Consider the following 13450-nt stretch of genomic DNA (forward strand, 5'->3'; position numbering starts at 1 on the left):
CATATTATGTTTCTTTTTAACTTTTTTTTTCTGAATGAAGGATTTTTTAAATTCTATAGAACTTCACAATTTTCTAAAGTTTCATACATGATTTCATATAATGCCATAATAACCCTTTTTAAAAATCTCCTATCCCTATACTGCCCCTACCCCCTCTCTCCCCGCTCCCCACTGGTAACCACTAGTTTGTTCTCTATATCTGTGAGTCTGCTTCTTTTTGGTTTTATTCACTAGTTTATTGTATTTTTTAGATTCCACATATAAGTGATATCATACAGTATTTGTCTTTGTCTATTCGACGTCTATAATATGTTTCTGAGTCATCACGTTTCCTTTGTCACTGATGTTATAACAAAATATAGTCTTGATTACTTAAAAAAGATATATACGGGCTTCCCTGGTGGCGCAGTGGTTGGGAGTCTGCCTGCCGATGCAGGGGACATGGGTTCGAGCCCTGGTCTGGGAAGATCCCACATGCCACGGAGCAACTGGGCCCGTGAGCCACGACTACTGAGCCTGCGCGTCTGGAGCCTGTGCTCCGCAACAAGAGAGGCTGCAACAGTGAGAGGCCCGCGCACCGCGATGAAGAGTGGCCCCCGCTTGCCGCAACTAGAGAAAGCCCTTGCACAGAAATGAAGACCCAACACAGACAAAAAATAAATTAATTAATTGAAAAAAAAAGCTTTAAGAAAAAAGATATACACAGGGAAGTAATTCCTCATTATTGCCTAACATATTCCTATACAAACTACTTAATTTTTCAGTGTCACAGTTTCCTTATAAAATGGGGCCCATAATACCTACCTTACACTGTTTTGTAAGGATTAAACAAGATCCATGTAGTGTTTAGAATACTGTCTGGCACACACTAGGTACTCAATAAATGCTAATTACTGTTATTATAAATAAAAATGATATGAAACAAACACTCGATTACTTATAGCAGTAGATAAAAGCAATGAATTTATCTAGCTTGTGCCGGATGTATTACATTCATGACTGTATTTAGTCCTTAGTACCCTAAATAGAAGTTATTCCTGTTTTACAGATGAGGAAACTGAGGCTCAGAGACTTTAAATAATTCTGACCTGTTAAGGTAAAACTGTTCTTCAAATCTAAGTCTGTTTGACTGGAAAGTGTTCTTTTTCCACTGCACAGTGCTGCTCTACCCAGAAGATTCCTCATTGCATAGGTTTCAAACAAGCAATCTGATGAGAAGAGCAGGCTAGGATGCTGCAGTTCCACCTCCCAAAGAATGGAAACTGGTTCCTATATCACAAGGGAATTTTAAACATCCTAATCTTTCTATACCCAAAATTTTATAGTGTATGTTTGGGATTAATACCACTAATACCATTACCTCAACTAAAGACAGTTAATTCACTTCTGAAAAAGTAATAAATTCTTAAGTGACTTAAATACCATTTAAAATAAAATATTAAATAGTAATCAAGTAATACAAGAATTGAAAAATTACAGAAAAGTCAGGAGCCTTTAATACTTCATTTCCTCTTTAAAAATGAGGTTTTCCCACAGCATTAATTGGTAGTTAACTTTTTTATTATTTTTTAATGTTAGTGGAATTTATTTTATTGTTCTCTACATCCTCAGCAAATGTAAAATGACTGATAATCTAGGGCAATGAGTTTTATAATCCCATGAGGTCATGTACCTAATAACTTTTATTAGCATTTCAATAATTTTTTCCTTCAAAAATCAGTATTTTGACTGCCAAATATATACCTAAGGTAATACTGGAACTTTATTTGTAAACAAATTCTGCCATCATAAAAGTTTTTGAAAGGAAATCAATTAAAGTGTATTTATGATATTAGTAATGCTTTTTAAATTTTAAATCTTTTAAAACATAAATCTAAGGTATCAATTAACAAAATCTGAGAAGATAAAAACAAAGCTGGCAAGGGTATGGGGAAAAGAATTATTAACATGGTACATACATGCAGGTTGATCCACCAAATTATACTTCAGGCTATATATTACAGGTGATTATTATTTGTTACAGATAAAAACTTAAAACAATCTATACATCCATCAATAAATGAAATGGTTAAATAAATTATGGTTCAGTCATCTTACTGACTGTTATGCAGCCACTAAAAAAAGAATGAACTCTCATATACCTATCCATCACCCAGAATTAACAATTATCAATTAACGGCCAATCTTGTTTCATCTGTTATCCACTCCTCCCCTCCCCCTATGCAACACACAACATCTCCCTTCCTACACACATATACTGGATTATTCTCATGTAAATTCTAACCATATCATTTCATCCACATATATTAGGCAAAGAGATGAAAATATAAAATCAAAGAAGTTACATGCCAGCAATTCTATCGCCACAAAATCAAAGAAGTTATATGCCAGCAATTCTATCGCCACAAATTTGAACTGGAAATATCAGTATGAACTATGATATATTTTTTCTTTAAAAAAAAAAAATCCTGAACCTATCCACTTGAAAAGAATTTAAAACAATGACCAACCCAACTGCAGCAGGCACCCATAGCATCTAGACTGTCATCTCTAAATACCATTTATCATTAAGAGGAATCAGAAAGTAAGGATGCTATCAAGGTTCCCTACTGAGGAACCAACTCATTATTCTGAAAACTTTTAAATAAAAGAATCAAACATTAGTCCTTCCCTTCTGTGTGAAATGTACCTTAGGATAACCTGATAGTTGGTGGAGTGCTTTTTAAAGAATTCCAGCTAATAAAGAAGAAATTATAAAATTACAACAGTGTTATTTGCAACCCCACTGAAGTAATGAATCTAGGCAGTGGTTACTAATGGGTTGATAAAACCTAAAAGAAAAATCACTGGGAACTTTAAAATGGATGGAGAGGCTGATGGCCCTGAAACCTCACTGATCAATCTTAACATAACTAAAAGAGAGACCACCAGACACTGCCTACTGATGTGATACAAATAGGAAGCACACAACCCACCTCTGAAGTATTCTAGCCAAATAAAACAAAAGTGGAACCTGATCTAATCACAAGTTTATAGAAAATACAGGGGACAGAAGAACATGTTAAATATCACCACATGGAGACAATCAGCAAAATCCAGAATATGGAAACTTCTGCCTGACGAATGACTCTGTTTTTATCAATGACAATACAAACAACAAAAAGAAAACTGTAAGAAAAAAAAATGAGAGGGAACCTAAAGATTAAAAGAGGCTTAAGAGATATGTATGCACAAAATACAATGTGTGAACCTTGTCTGGAACCAGATTCAAGTAAAACAAATATAAAAAATAATAATAAGGGAGAGAAACAATCAAGAAAATCTAAAGATTGACTTGATAATTGATGTTATTAAGATACTATTGTGCATTATGGTTAACAGTGGGAAAAAAAGAATCCTTGACTCTCAGAAATATATATTGATATACTTACAGATAAAATATGCCTTGGATTTTCTTTGAAATTATCTGGGGAAGGAGAGGAAAGAGAGACTACACCTCAGATACGATTGGCCATTTTTTTTTTTTTTTCAGTACGCGGGCCTCTCACTGCTGTGGTCTCTCCCGTTGCGGAGCACAGGCTGCGGACACGCAGGCTCAGCGGCCACGGCTCACGGGCCCAGCCGCTCCATGGCATGTGGGATCTCCCCGGACCGGGGCACAAACCCGTGTCCCCTGCATCGGCAGGCGGACTCCCAACCACTGCGCCACCAGGGAAGCCCAAGATTGGCCATATATTGATGATGACTGAAGATGGGTGGTGAGTACATAGATATTCATTATACTATTCGCTCTACTTTTATGTTTAATTTTTCCACAATAATAAAAAGTTTCAAAATATATAGCAGTTGGGCTTACATATATATATACATATATATATATATATATACATATATATATATATAAAATAGAGAGAGAGAGCAGTCCTGATGTTAGGCAATCTAGATCCACATCTGTACTGGTTACAGGCATTTTTTGCCCCTTCCTAGGTGATATGCCTATCACAAAATATCACCCTTTGGCTATACTAAGGATGATCATGTAAAGCCTCAATAGTGACAGGATATGAAATGAGACCTGGCCAAGGTCTTCCTAGTAGAAATGAGAAAAGAAACATGTGTGACTGCTTGAACCCTATTAGATTTCAGACCCATTTTAATGGTAAATAGCTAGAATTTCTACAAGAGAAACAGGATTATTCCTTAAAATTTTTAACAGCAGATATTATATAACTGAATTGCCAGGAGGAAAAGACTGAAGTTAACTTCAGAACAATGAGGGTTTTTAGAAAAAATTAGAAATGTCAGTGAGAAGCTGGGTCTGAGCATATACATTTTATTAAAATATATGTGGGAAACCCCAGCAGCCATCTTCAGTATGTCAAATAAGAGAAAGAACCCTTGAACAGTTATAACAGCTTTAGTCTTGCTTCAAATCAAGTCAAACATAACTGTAGGGATGGGAGGTTAATGGTGGGTTAATTTCCGCATGACAGGAAAGAATACAGCATGCAAGTCAAATTGAAAGGTTCTTGTATGGGTCCATAGGCGCTTGCCAAAGGTCACAAAAGCCATCGTTATCTGATATACACCAGCCTCCTTAGTCCTCCCAGACTAGGAGCCTTCCCATTTCCAGAAAGTGAGACTAAGGTTAAGTGCAAATAAAATAAAACCGAGTATATGCTAGGACTGAGAGAGAGGCTGCAGACTAAAAAAGACTGTCCATGTTCTCCAGTCAGTAGTAGCCTAAAGACAAAAATAGTTTTATTGTGCCAAGAATATTGGCCTCAGGCTTCCATCAAGTCCTAACACCCATCAAGTTAGTCAGTCTCAGGCAAACCACAAACCTCCTTGAGCTTAAGTCTCTTCATTTGCAAAATGGGGATAAAACCTGTCCTATCCTCTTCAGGGGATATGATAAGGATCAAATAAGATGCATGATAAATCCAGAAGAAAACTATAAAATAGCATACAAAAAGTTATATTATTATTGGTCAAAGTGAAAGACAGAATGGTCCATACTAATGACCTAAAAAGATACAGGGATAGCTACTTGAAGAAACAAAACTATGCTGGCTCAAGAGTAGTGAATCACATGATTCAAAGACTTTAAGGCTACAGTCTGCAGGGAGATTAATATCTATAGATCTAAATCAAATGCTGAAGGATAGCTGAGGGAAACAAAAAAAGAAGAGGAAGAATTTAGGCCAGGATCTATGTCTCTGAAATCACTACTATGTAGCTAAGTTGAAAAAATAAATAAATAAAAGAACCAAATGCCTAAAACAAACTTTGCTAAAGATGAAGTGAGGACCCTAAACTAGGCAGCAAAGTGAACCATGGCCTTTATTTTATTTTATTTTTTTATTATTTATTTTGGCTGTGTTGAGTCTTTGTGGCTGCAAGTGGGCTTTCTCAAGTTGGAGCGAGCACAGGCTATTCTTCATTGTGGTGTGCGGGCTTTCTCATTGTGGTGGCTTCTCTTGTTGCAGAGCATGGGCTCTATGGCGCACAGGCTTCAGTAGTTGCAGCACGCAGGCTCAGTAGTTGTGGCACACGGGCTTAGTTGCTCTGTGGCATATGGGATCTTCCTGGACCAGGGATCGAACCCGTGTCCCCTGCATTGGCAGGCAGATTCTTAACCACTGCACCACCAGGGAAGTCCCTGAACTATGGCTTTTACACATAGTCACACATAGTCACACATAGTCACCTGATGGTGACTACAGGTTCAGAGCTGTGTGTGTGTGTGTGTATGTGTATGTGTGTGTGTGTGTGTGTGTGTGTGTGTGTGTGTTCATTCAGGGGCAGAGGCAGTGTCAGAGAGAATGGGGTGATTTCTCTCTTCTCCTTGTTGTAGTCATTACTTCAATGCTCCCTTTCTGAATTTCTTGCATCTGCTACCCAACCCAACTCCACTTTCCATCTAAAGGATAGGGGAACAGAGCTATGTTAATGATAAAGAGAAAGAGGAATGGCATTTCTCCTCTATCTCATCTTATTTTTAAATTTTCAAGCAGTCAAGGTTGATACTTGTGAAAATGGAAAACTAGAGCCCTTAAGGTAGTGAAAGGTGGAGAAGGAAGGGACAGGGATAGGACAAAACTCATATTATATCCAGCAATCCATGTGGGGATCAAAAACTTTGCAATGATGACAATCAATGAAGATATGCATCAACTAAATAGTTGACAGAGACAACCCTTCCATCTTTGGAAAAATCTGTTATCAGGTCTGTTTAAAGTTCCATCTGCATAGTATAAAACATTCTGAGATGATACCAAGAATGTTGTTAATTTTATTCATATCTACTATAATTAGGTATTTTGATCAAAACTGGACAATTTTAAGATACATTTTCAAAGTAACCTACCTGCAACTGCATGACCACGTAGTTGAATCGATCATTCCTCCCGCAGCCAATAAATCTACAAACATGGTCTTTCCCTGGATAAAAGAAAGAAAGAAAGAAGATAGTAGAAAAGGTTATACTATAGTTTCTCTTCTTAAAAATTAATAATTTGTTTTTCTGTATAGTATTTTATGATCGAATGTAAAGAACCTATCTTAAGAACCTTAAGGACAGGAAATTAGTATTATTCAAATTTTCTACCCATCTCTCTCCATATCCTACACTGCTCTTTCTGTAGTCAAATAAATGTTTACTAAATGAATAAATAAACAAGTAAATGAGGGAACAAATGAATGATAATTTATTTAGGAAGGAAAGAATTAAGAGGTCATTTCAGATCAACTTGCCCAGACATGATACATCTGAAAGCACAGAAGAGCGATAAATAAGAACTATGTTAGGAATATAAACCCTGAATTTTAGATATGGTCTGCCATTCACCATTATAGACTCAGTGAGTCCCTTCGTCTTTCTGGGCCTTATTGATTTGGATTTGCTCAGCGGTTTTCAACCTGAGTTCCACATGTGAAATCCAAGGAGCTGCTAGTGGCTAGAATGCAGAGGGAAGCAGAGATGGAGCAGACAGAGGCTAGGGTCCTGCCCCTGATTCAGCAAAAGCAAACAAAGGTGCTAAAAGAGGATCAGGACTGGTGGATTCCAGGGCCAGAAGAGGGAATCAGGCTGGAGAACAGTTAATGAAGGGAGGGAGAATAGAATGAGATGATGCTGGAGAAACAGGCAGGCACCAAATCCAGAAGGGTCTTGGACTCCACGATAAGGAATCTGAACCATATGTATAAGTCAATATTTTCCAACCCTGGCTGCTTATCAAAATCATCTGGGAAACTTTTTGAAAACTCCTAAACTTTATACTGATTCAGAATCTGTGGCGGAAGATACAGGATATGAGCTTTCAAAAGTTCTCTAAATGACCCAAAAGCAGACAGGCCATGGATGATTTTGAAACATCCAGGTATTTGGAAACTACTGCTGTGTAGTGAGAAGCATCTAAAAGATAAACACTTAAAACATTCCATTTTAGAACATCACTATGGTAGCAATGAGGAAGATCGACTACAGAGAGCTCAAATATGGAGGCAGAATGGTCACTCTGCTGACAGTTACAATATCTCAAGAGAAAGAATAAGGGTTTGAACCTTTTTTTTGAATCTTATGTATTATAGATAGATTAAAAAACAGGATAAATCTGAGAGATACTAAAGATATACTTTTTGACTAGAAATTGGCACAAGTAAAAGTTGTACCAAAATAAGAGAATATAGTAGGTTGCATAGATTTTAAGGGATATCAGAATGTTGAGTTTGAGGACAACCAGCTGAATTCAGTAGACAATTGTAATTTCAAGCCTGGTGCTGAGACAAAAAGCTGAACTCCAGAAATACATTGGGGAAGGATTGGTTCATGGAAGGCAGATGGAACTACAAACATAAATGAAGATTTCCAAGTTGAAAGAATAAATAATGAGAAGAAAAGAAACCGAAGAACAGAATTCTACAAAATGAACCATTTAAAGCATGAGCAGAAATAAAAGAGCCCATGAAGGAAACAGTAACAGCCTGAGAGCAAACTATAAGAAATGGATATAGATCACAGAATCCAAAGGAGAAGAGCATTTTAAGGTGGAAGTGGCCAGTGACAAATACTATAGAAAGGCTGAGAAGTGCTCATTAATATAAAAAATTAGGAAGTCACTGGTGAGTGGAAAGGGCAGAATCTAGTCTATAATGGGTTAAAGAGTAAATGGAACATGAGACAATGAGGGCAATCTTTGAATAAGCTTGCCTAAAAAGAGAGGAAGTCACAGACCAAGAGCTAGAATGACAAATTTTGATAGACTGTTAAGAAATACGTCCCAACAATCAAAAAGAATTAGTCCACTGACTGATTTAAAATATAAATACAGTCCAGATTTAATTTAGTTAATAATTCCACACTTCTCTTTTGCATCTAGGTTGTCACATTGTTCTCTCATTCTCTGTGCTTTTGTTGAAAAGAGCCATAACTAGCAAGAACAGGTGCAATGGGAACAATAATTCACAATGTGTACAATGTATGTACATCACCTTACATATATTTTACATATGTTTGCAAAACTAAGTCATCTAATAAATTGTAGTAAGGATGAAAGGATTAAAATGACCACCAATTGGTAACTTACTCTTTTCCTCAGCTTCATAGAAACAATTAAAAAATCATTTTAAAGTATTTTCTTATTATCCATTCAAGATTCCACCTTCCTATCATGTAACATTTAAACGCAGCATCTCTATTACAAAGACGTTTAAATCATCTAATAACAAAAGACCATGTGAAATTTAACTCCTCTAGGAATGCCCTTTTAAAAATGTCTTTATGATAAGTCACGTCAGAATACTATTTATCTCTTGATACTAAAACCATCCTACTTTTAAAACGATAAAAATCAAATAAACTAGACCCTTTATACTGGGTAACCAAAAACACAAAGTCAGTAGCAAATTTTCTAGGATTCCCTGGTACATCTTCACTGCTTTAGGCAAGAGCTTAATGAGTTCTTATCTCATACATTATAACATAGTACACTACTGATCTTATATTTTAGATATATGCAATTAATGAAACTACTTAATAAAGTTAGTTCAGTAAATATGTATAAATCTTTGGAAGTACGGAGAAACTACAATTTAACTGAAACAGTAACTCTTCACCACCACTTAGAGCAATTCTTAAAATAACTTTTATAATAACTAGTACAAACTGAGGTATCACTCCATGAGTACAGGGACCATGTCTGTCTGTTCTGTTACCTACCCCACAGTACCTGGCAAAGAGTGAAACACCTGACTGATATTTGTGAATGAACAAATTAATAGAAATAACAATAACTAATAAAGCATGCATAATAGGAAGCATACTATGCTAGGCATTATATTAATGCTTTATATGTACTTAATCCTCACAACTTAATAGCATAAGTATTATTATTTTCCCTATTTTTCCAATGTGAAAATGGCGGCTTAGTGAGGTTAAGTACTTTGTTCAAGACCCCACAGCTGGAAAATGATGGAGCAGTTTGATTTTAGAGCCTTTGTTCTTATCCATTACGCCAGAAACAATTGAAACAGATTTTAAAGTCAAGTAACACCTTGTAAATAAATATTAAAACTAAAAGATAAAGACTATGACAAAACACAGACAAGAGGACCTACTATGTGCCAAAAACTAAAGTAGGCACTAGGAATACAAGATAAATTAAGACCCATGCCCTCAAGGAATTCGCAGCCCAGATATATAAACAAAAAATTGTAATACAGTATGATGAGCTCTACATTACAGACAAATTGCTGTGAACACACAGAATATGTGAAAATTTTGTTTATGAGGCTTTTCATGAGAGTTAAATCACTAAATTTTAAATATATGAGAAGAGTATTCTAAGAAGACACAAAGTGTGAAGGATCCAAGCATATGTGAAAGATAATTAATAGAGTTAACAAGGCTAGAGGGCTGGATAATAGTTAAAACGTAGGCTCAGGTGGGGGGCATGCTGAGGCAAGAAAAGTACACTGAAGTCTTATATGCCACATAAAGGAATTCAGATTTGACTCATTATTAGATAATGGGTGACAGGTGGGGATGGGAGGAGGTAGTTCAAAGGTTTTCAAGCATGAGAGCTACATGATTTGGCCTGTGTTTTGGAAAGGTAATGCTGTTCACCATTAGATGTTGATTTATGTAAGAGATTAAGGCAGGGAGATCAATTAGGAGGTTAAAATGACAGACGAGGTAAAAGATAAGGAAGGTTCAAATTAAAGCACTGGAGTGAGAATTAAGCTTTCAGGTTAAGCTTTAAGAGACAGAAAAGACAGATTATGGAAGAGAAGAAAGTGAAGGAAGACTTTTAGCTTAAGCTAAGTGGACAAGGTAAACTGCATTAATATAAACCAAGACAAAAGTATGAGAGGGGATAGGGCTTCCCTGATGGTGCAGTGGTTGAGAGTCCGCCTGCCGATGCAGGGGACACGGGTTCATGCCCCGGTCCGGGAAGATCCCACATGCCGCGGAGCGGCTGGGCCCGTGAGCCATGGCCGCTGAGCCTGCGTGTCCGGAGCCTGTGCTCCGCGACGGGAGAGGCCACAACAGTGAGAGGCCCGCGTACCACAAAAAAAAAAAAAAAAAGTATGAGAGAGGATAATGATTTCTGGTTTGGGGATTTTGCACCGATTTATCTATAGGACATGCAAGTTGTGTTAGAAATTTAAGGGTAGAGTTTAACAGAGGTCAACTATATAAAATAATAGATCTGTGTATTGTCAACGGAGTCGACTACCCAAAGAAGATGGATAGTTTGAAAGAACTGGGTCAACGCCAGAACACCAACACGTCAGGGAAGGAAAAAGGAAATGGTGAAGGAGATTGAGAAGGAAATCTATTCAGATTTTCTATTTCTTCATGAGTCAGTTTCAACAGTTTAGGTCTTTCTAGGAATTTGTCCATTTCATGTAAATTATTTTTTTGTCATGTAGTCCATAGCATTCCCTTATTATAATCCATTTTATATTTCTGTAAGGTCAGCAGAAATGTCCCCTCTTCCATTCCTGATTTTAGTAATTTGTCTTCTTTTTTTTCTTGGTCTGTCTAGCTAAAGGTCTGTCAATTTTGTTCATTTTTTTAAAGAACCAATTTTTGGTTTTGTGAATTTTTCCCCATTGTTTTTCTGTTTTCTTCTATTAATTTCCACTGTAATCTTTATTATTTCCTTCCTTCTGCTTGCTTTAGGTTTAATTTGCTCTTCTTTTTCTAGTGTCATAAGGTGGTAGGTTAGGTTATTTACTGAAGATCTTTCTGGCCTCACAATGTAGGTGTCTACTGCTATAAATTTCCTTCTAAGTACTGTTAAGCGGTACCCCGTAACTTTTGGTACCTTGTGATGATTAAGTTTTAAATAAGGAATCTGTAGAAAATCACTTTTGAATCTTAGAAGGTAGGGTCATTAATGCCATATATGATGCAGGACAACCTATTAGTTTTCTTTGAAGGAGACACAATACTGCTGTAAAGAAAAAATGTTGGCTTTGAGTTAGATTTCAGCTCTGCCACTTAGTAATTATGGGACCTTGAACAAGTCTCGGTTTCCTCAGCAGAGCTATTGAAAAAAATTAAATGAGATAATATATTTATAAATCATTTTCTTGATTAACTATTCAGTGTTCATTCCTCCATACTAACAGCACCCAAATTTCCCTTGGGGAACGATCTTCCTCAATTGTATATCCACTATCTCAATGAGTCTGATTCACTCTCCGGCAAGGCTGGGCATTAATTGCTCTAAGCCAATCAGAATAATCTAGAAATTGAGATCACTTTGATGATGGAAAGAAAACTAGATATTCAAGACTTAAGATAATCAATGCATGATATTACTCTAACAAGTATAATTGTTTCAGGGATGTTCTAATCAGAGCAAAACTCAATACCTTCATATAATTATGAGAAGCGATGTTACACTTAAAGAGAAAGAATATAGCCCCCTTCCAGTTGCTATGGGCAATCGTCTCTCAACTGTGAAAGAAACCAACATGAAGATAAAGTTCACAATATGGAGAAGATAATCGCAGGAAAAAAGAGCATCGAATGGACAGCCACATACAAAAGAATGAAAAGTAGACCCTATCTTATACCATATACAAAAATCAACTATCAACAATCCATCAAAATGGATTAAAGACTTGACCATAAGACCTGAAACCATAAAACTCATGGAAGAAAACACAAGGGGTAAGTTCCTTGACATCAGCCTTGGCAATGATTTTTTTGGACTTGACAACAAGGGCAAAGATGACAAATGCAAAAATAAACAAGTGGGATTACACTAAATCAAAAAGTTTCTGCACAGCAAAGGAAACCATCAAAATATAACTAAAGCATATCCCACCTCTGAATCTTTCAGCTTGGTGTGTAGGAAAAGTGCATGTGCTCAAGACTGCTTGAGCTAAATATCAGCTTTTTCACTTGCTAGTTTGTTACTTAACTTCTACAAGCCACATGAAGAGTAAGATAGCACTTACCTAAGAGTTACTGCACAAGTGAAATCAGCTAAAGTATGTCTAATCCTTAATATACTGCCTGGTACCTAATAAATGCTCAATATATGCTCCCTATTACTATCATTAAAGCTTAGTGATTATGAGCACTAATTTTGGGAGGAGACAGACATAAGTTCAAATCTTGGCTCTACTGACCAGGCTCACCTAGCATGTGCCTCTCTTTGGCACCATCCATTCTGTCAAATCTGACTGTACTTCAGTGGACCAGGCCAAACATGTCCCATAATGTCACTACCCACACACTATTCATAGGATATCTCCCCCAAGTAACTGTTTTTATCATTTGCCTGCTCAAGAGACCATAAACAATAATGCCTGAAGAAATAAGATTAAAATGGTGAGCCTGGAATTCAAGATTCATTCTACATTACTTATCAAACCTCATTTCCTTCAGTTTAACAAGAATTATACACTCTGAAGTCTGTTTCTTTTTTATTGTCCCTCACAAATGTTCTACCTTATTTTTTGTTCACATTTATTTCCCTCAACCTTGCCTCCTCAAATCAAATACAGCTCTTAAAAATCTAAATATCCCTGTAGGAGGTAATATTAACGAATTAATACTCAGGATTAGATTTTCAGATATTTAGCAAGTTAGTCACCGAGCCAGGCACTGAGGGGGAAAAAATAAACAAGACAATTAAAATAAGAGTTCCCTAGAGACAAATAAGAGCAGCAGAGTCTGGTGCACAGATGGAACTAGAGAAAGAAGAGAAGTCAGCAAGGCAGCACTGATCACTAGGAATCATAGGTTGTTGACCACAAGAAAACACAGCATGGAAATATATCAACAAACGAATTTTAACTTTCTGTTTATGTGTCTACTCTTAGAAATCTGCTAAAAGACAAAAGGAATCCTGAACATACAAACCAGATCTTTACCAACCACTCAAAATATCACCCATAACCTAAACAATCTTTTTGTTCTTACAAT

At 36.5% G+C, this 13450-nt stretch overlaps 1 protein-coding gene across 6 annotated transcripts in view; it reads right to left on the minus strand.

Annotated features, from left to right (window-relative positions):
- TTBK2 (tau tubulin kinase 2) overlaps positions 1-13450 on the minus strand; it is a 143788-nt gene that overhangs the window by 70758 nt on the left and 59580 nt on the right. For all 6 annotated transcript variants that reach the window (XM_079915109.1, XM_079915110.1, XM_079915108.1 and 3 more), the window contains one exon: positions 6371-6444. In XM_079915109.1, the coding sequence (XP_079771235.1) occupies positions 6371-6444 (74 nt within the window). The remainder of the gene's footprint in view (positions 1-6370; positions 6445-13450) is intronic.

The sequence above is a fragment of the Stenella coeruleoalba genome (genome assembly GCF_951394435.1).
Source record: "Stenella coeruleoalba genome assembly, chromosome: 2".
NCBI lineage: Eukaryota > Metazoa > Chordata > Mammalia > Artiodactyla > Delphinidae > Stenella > Stenella coeruleoalba.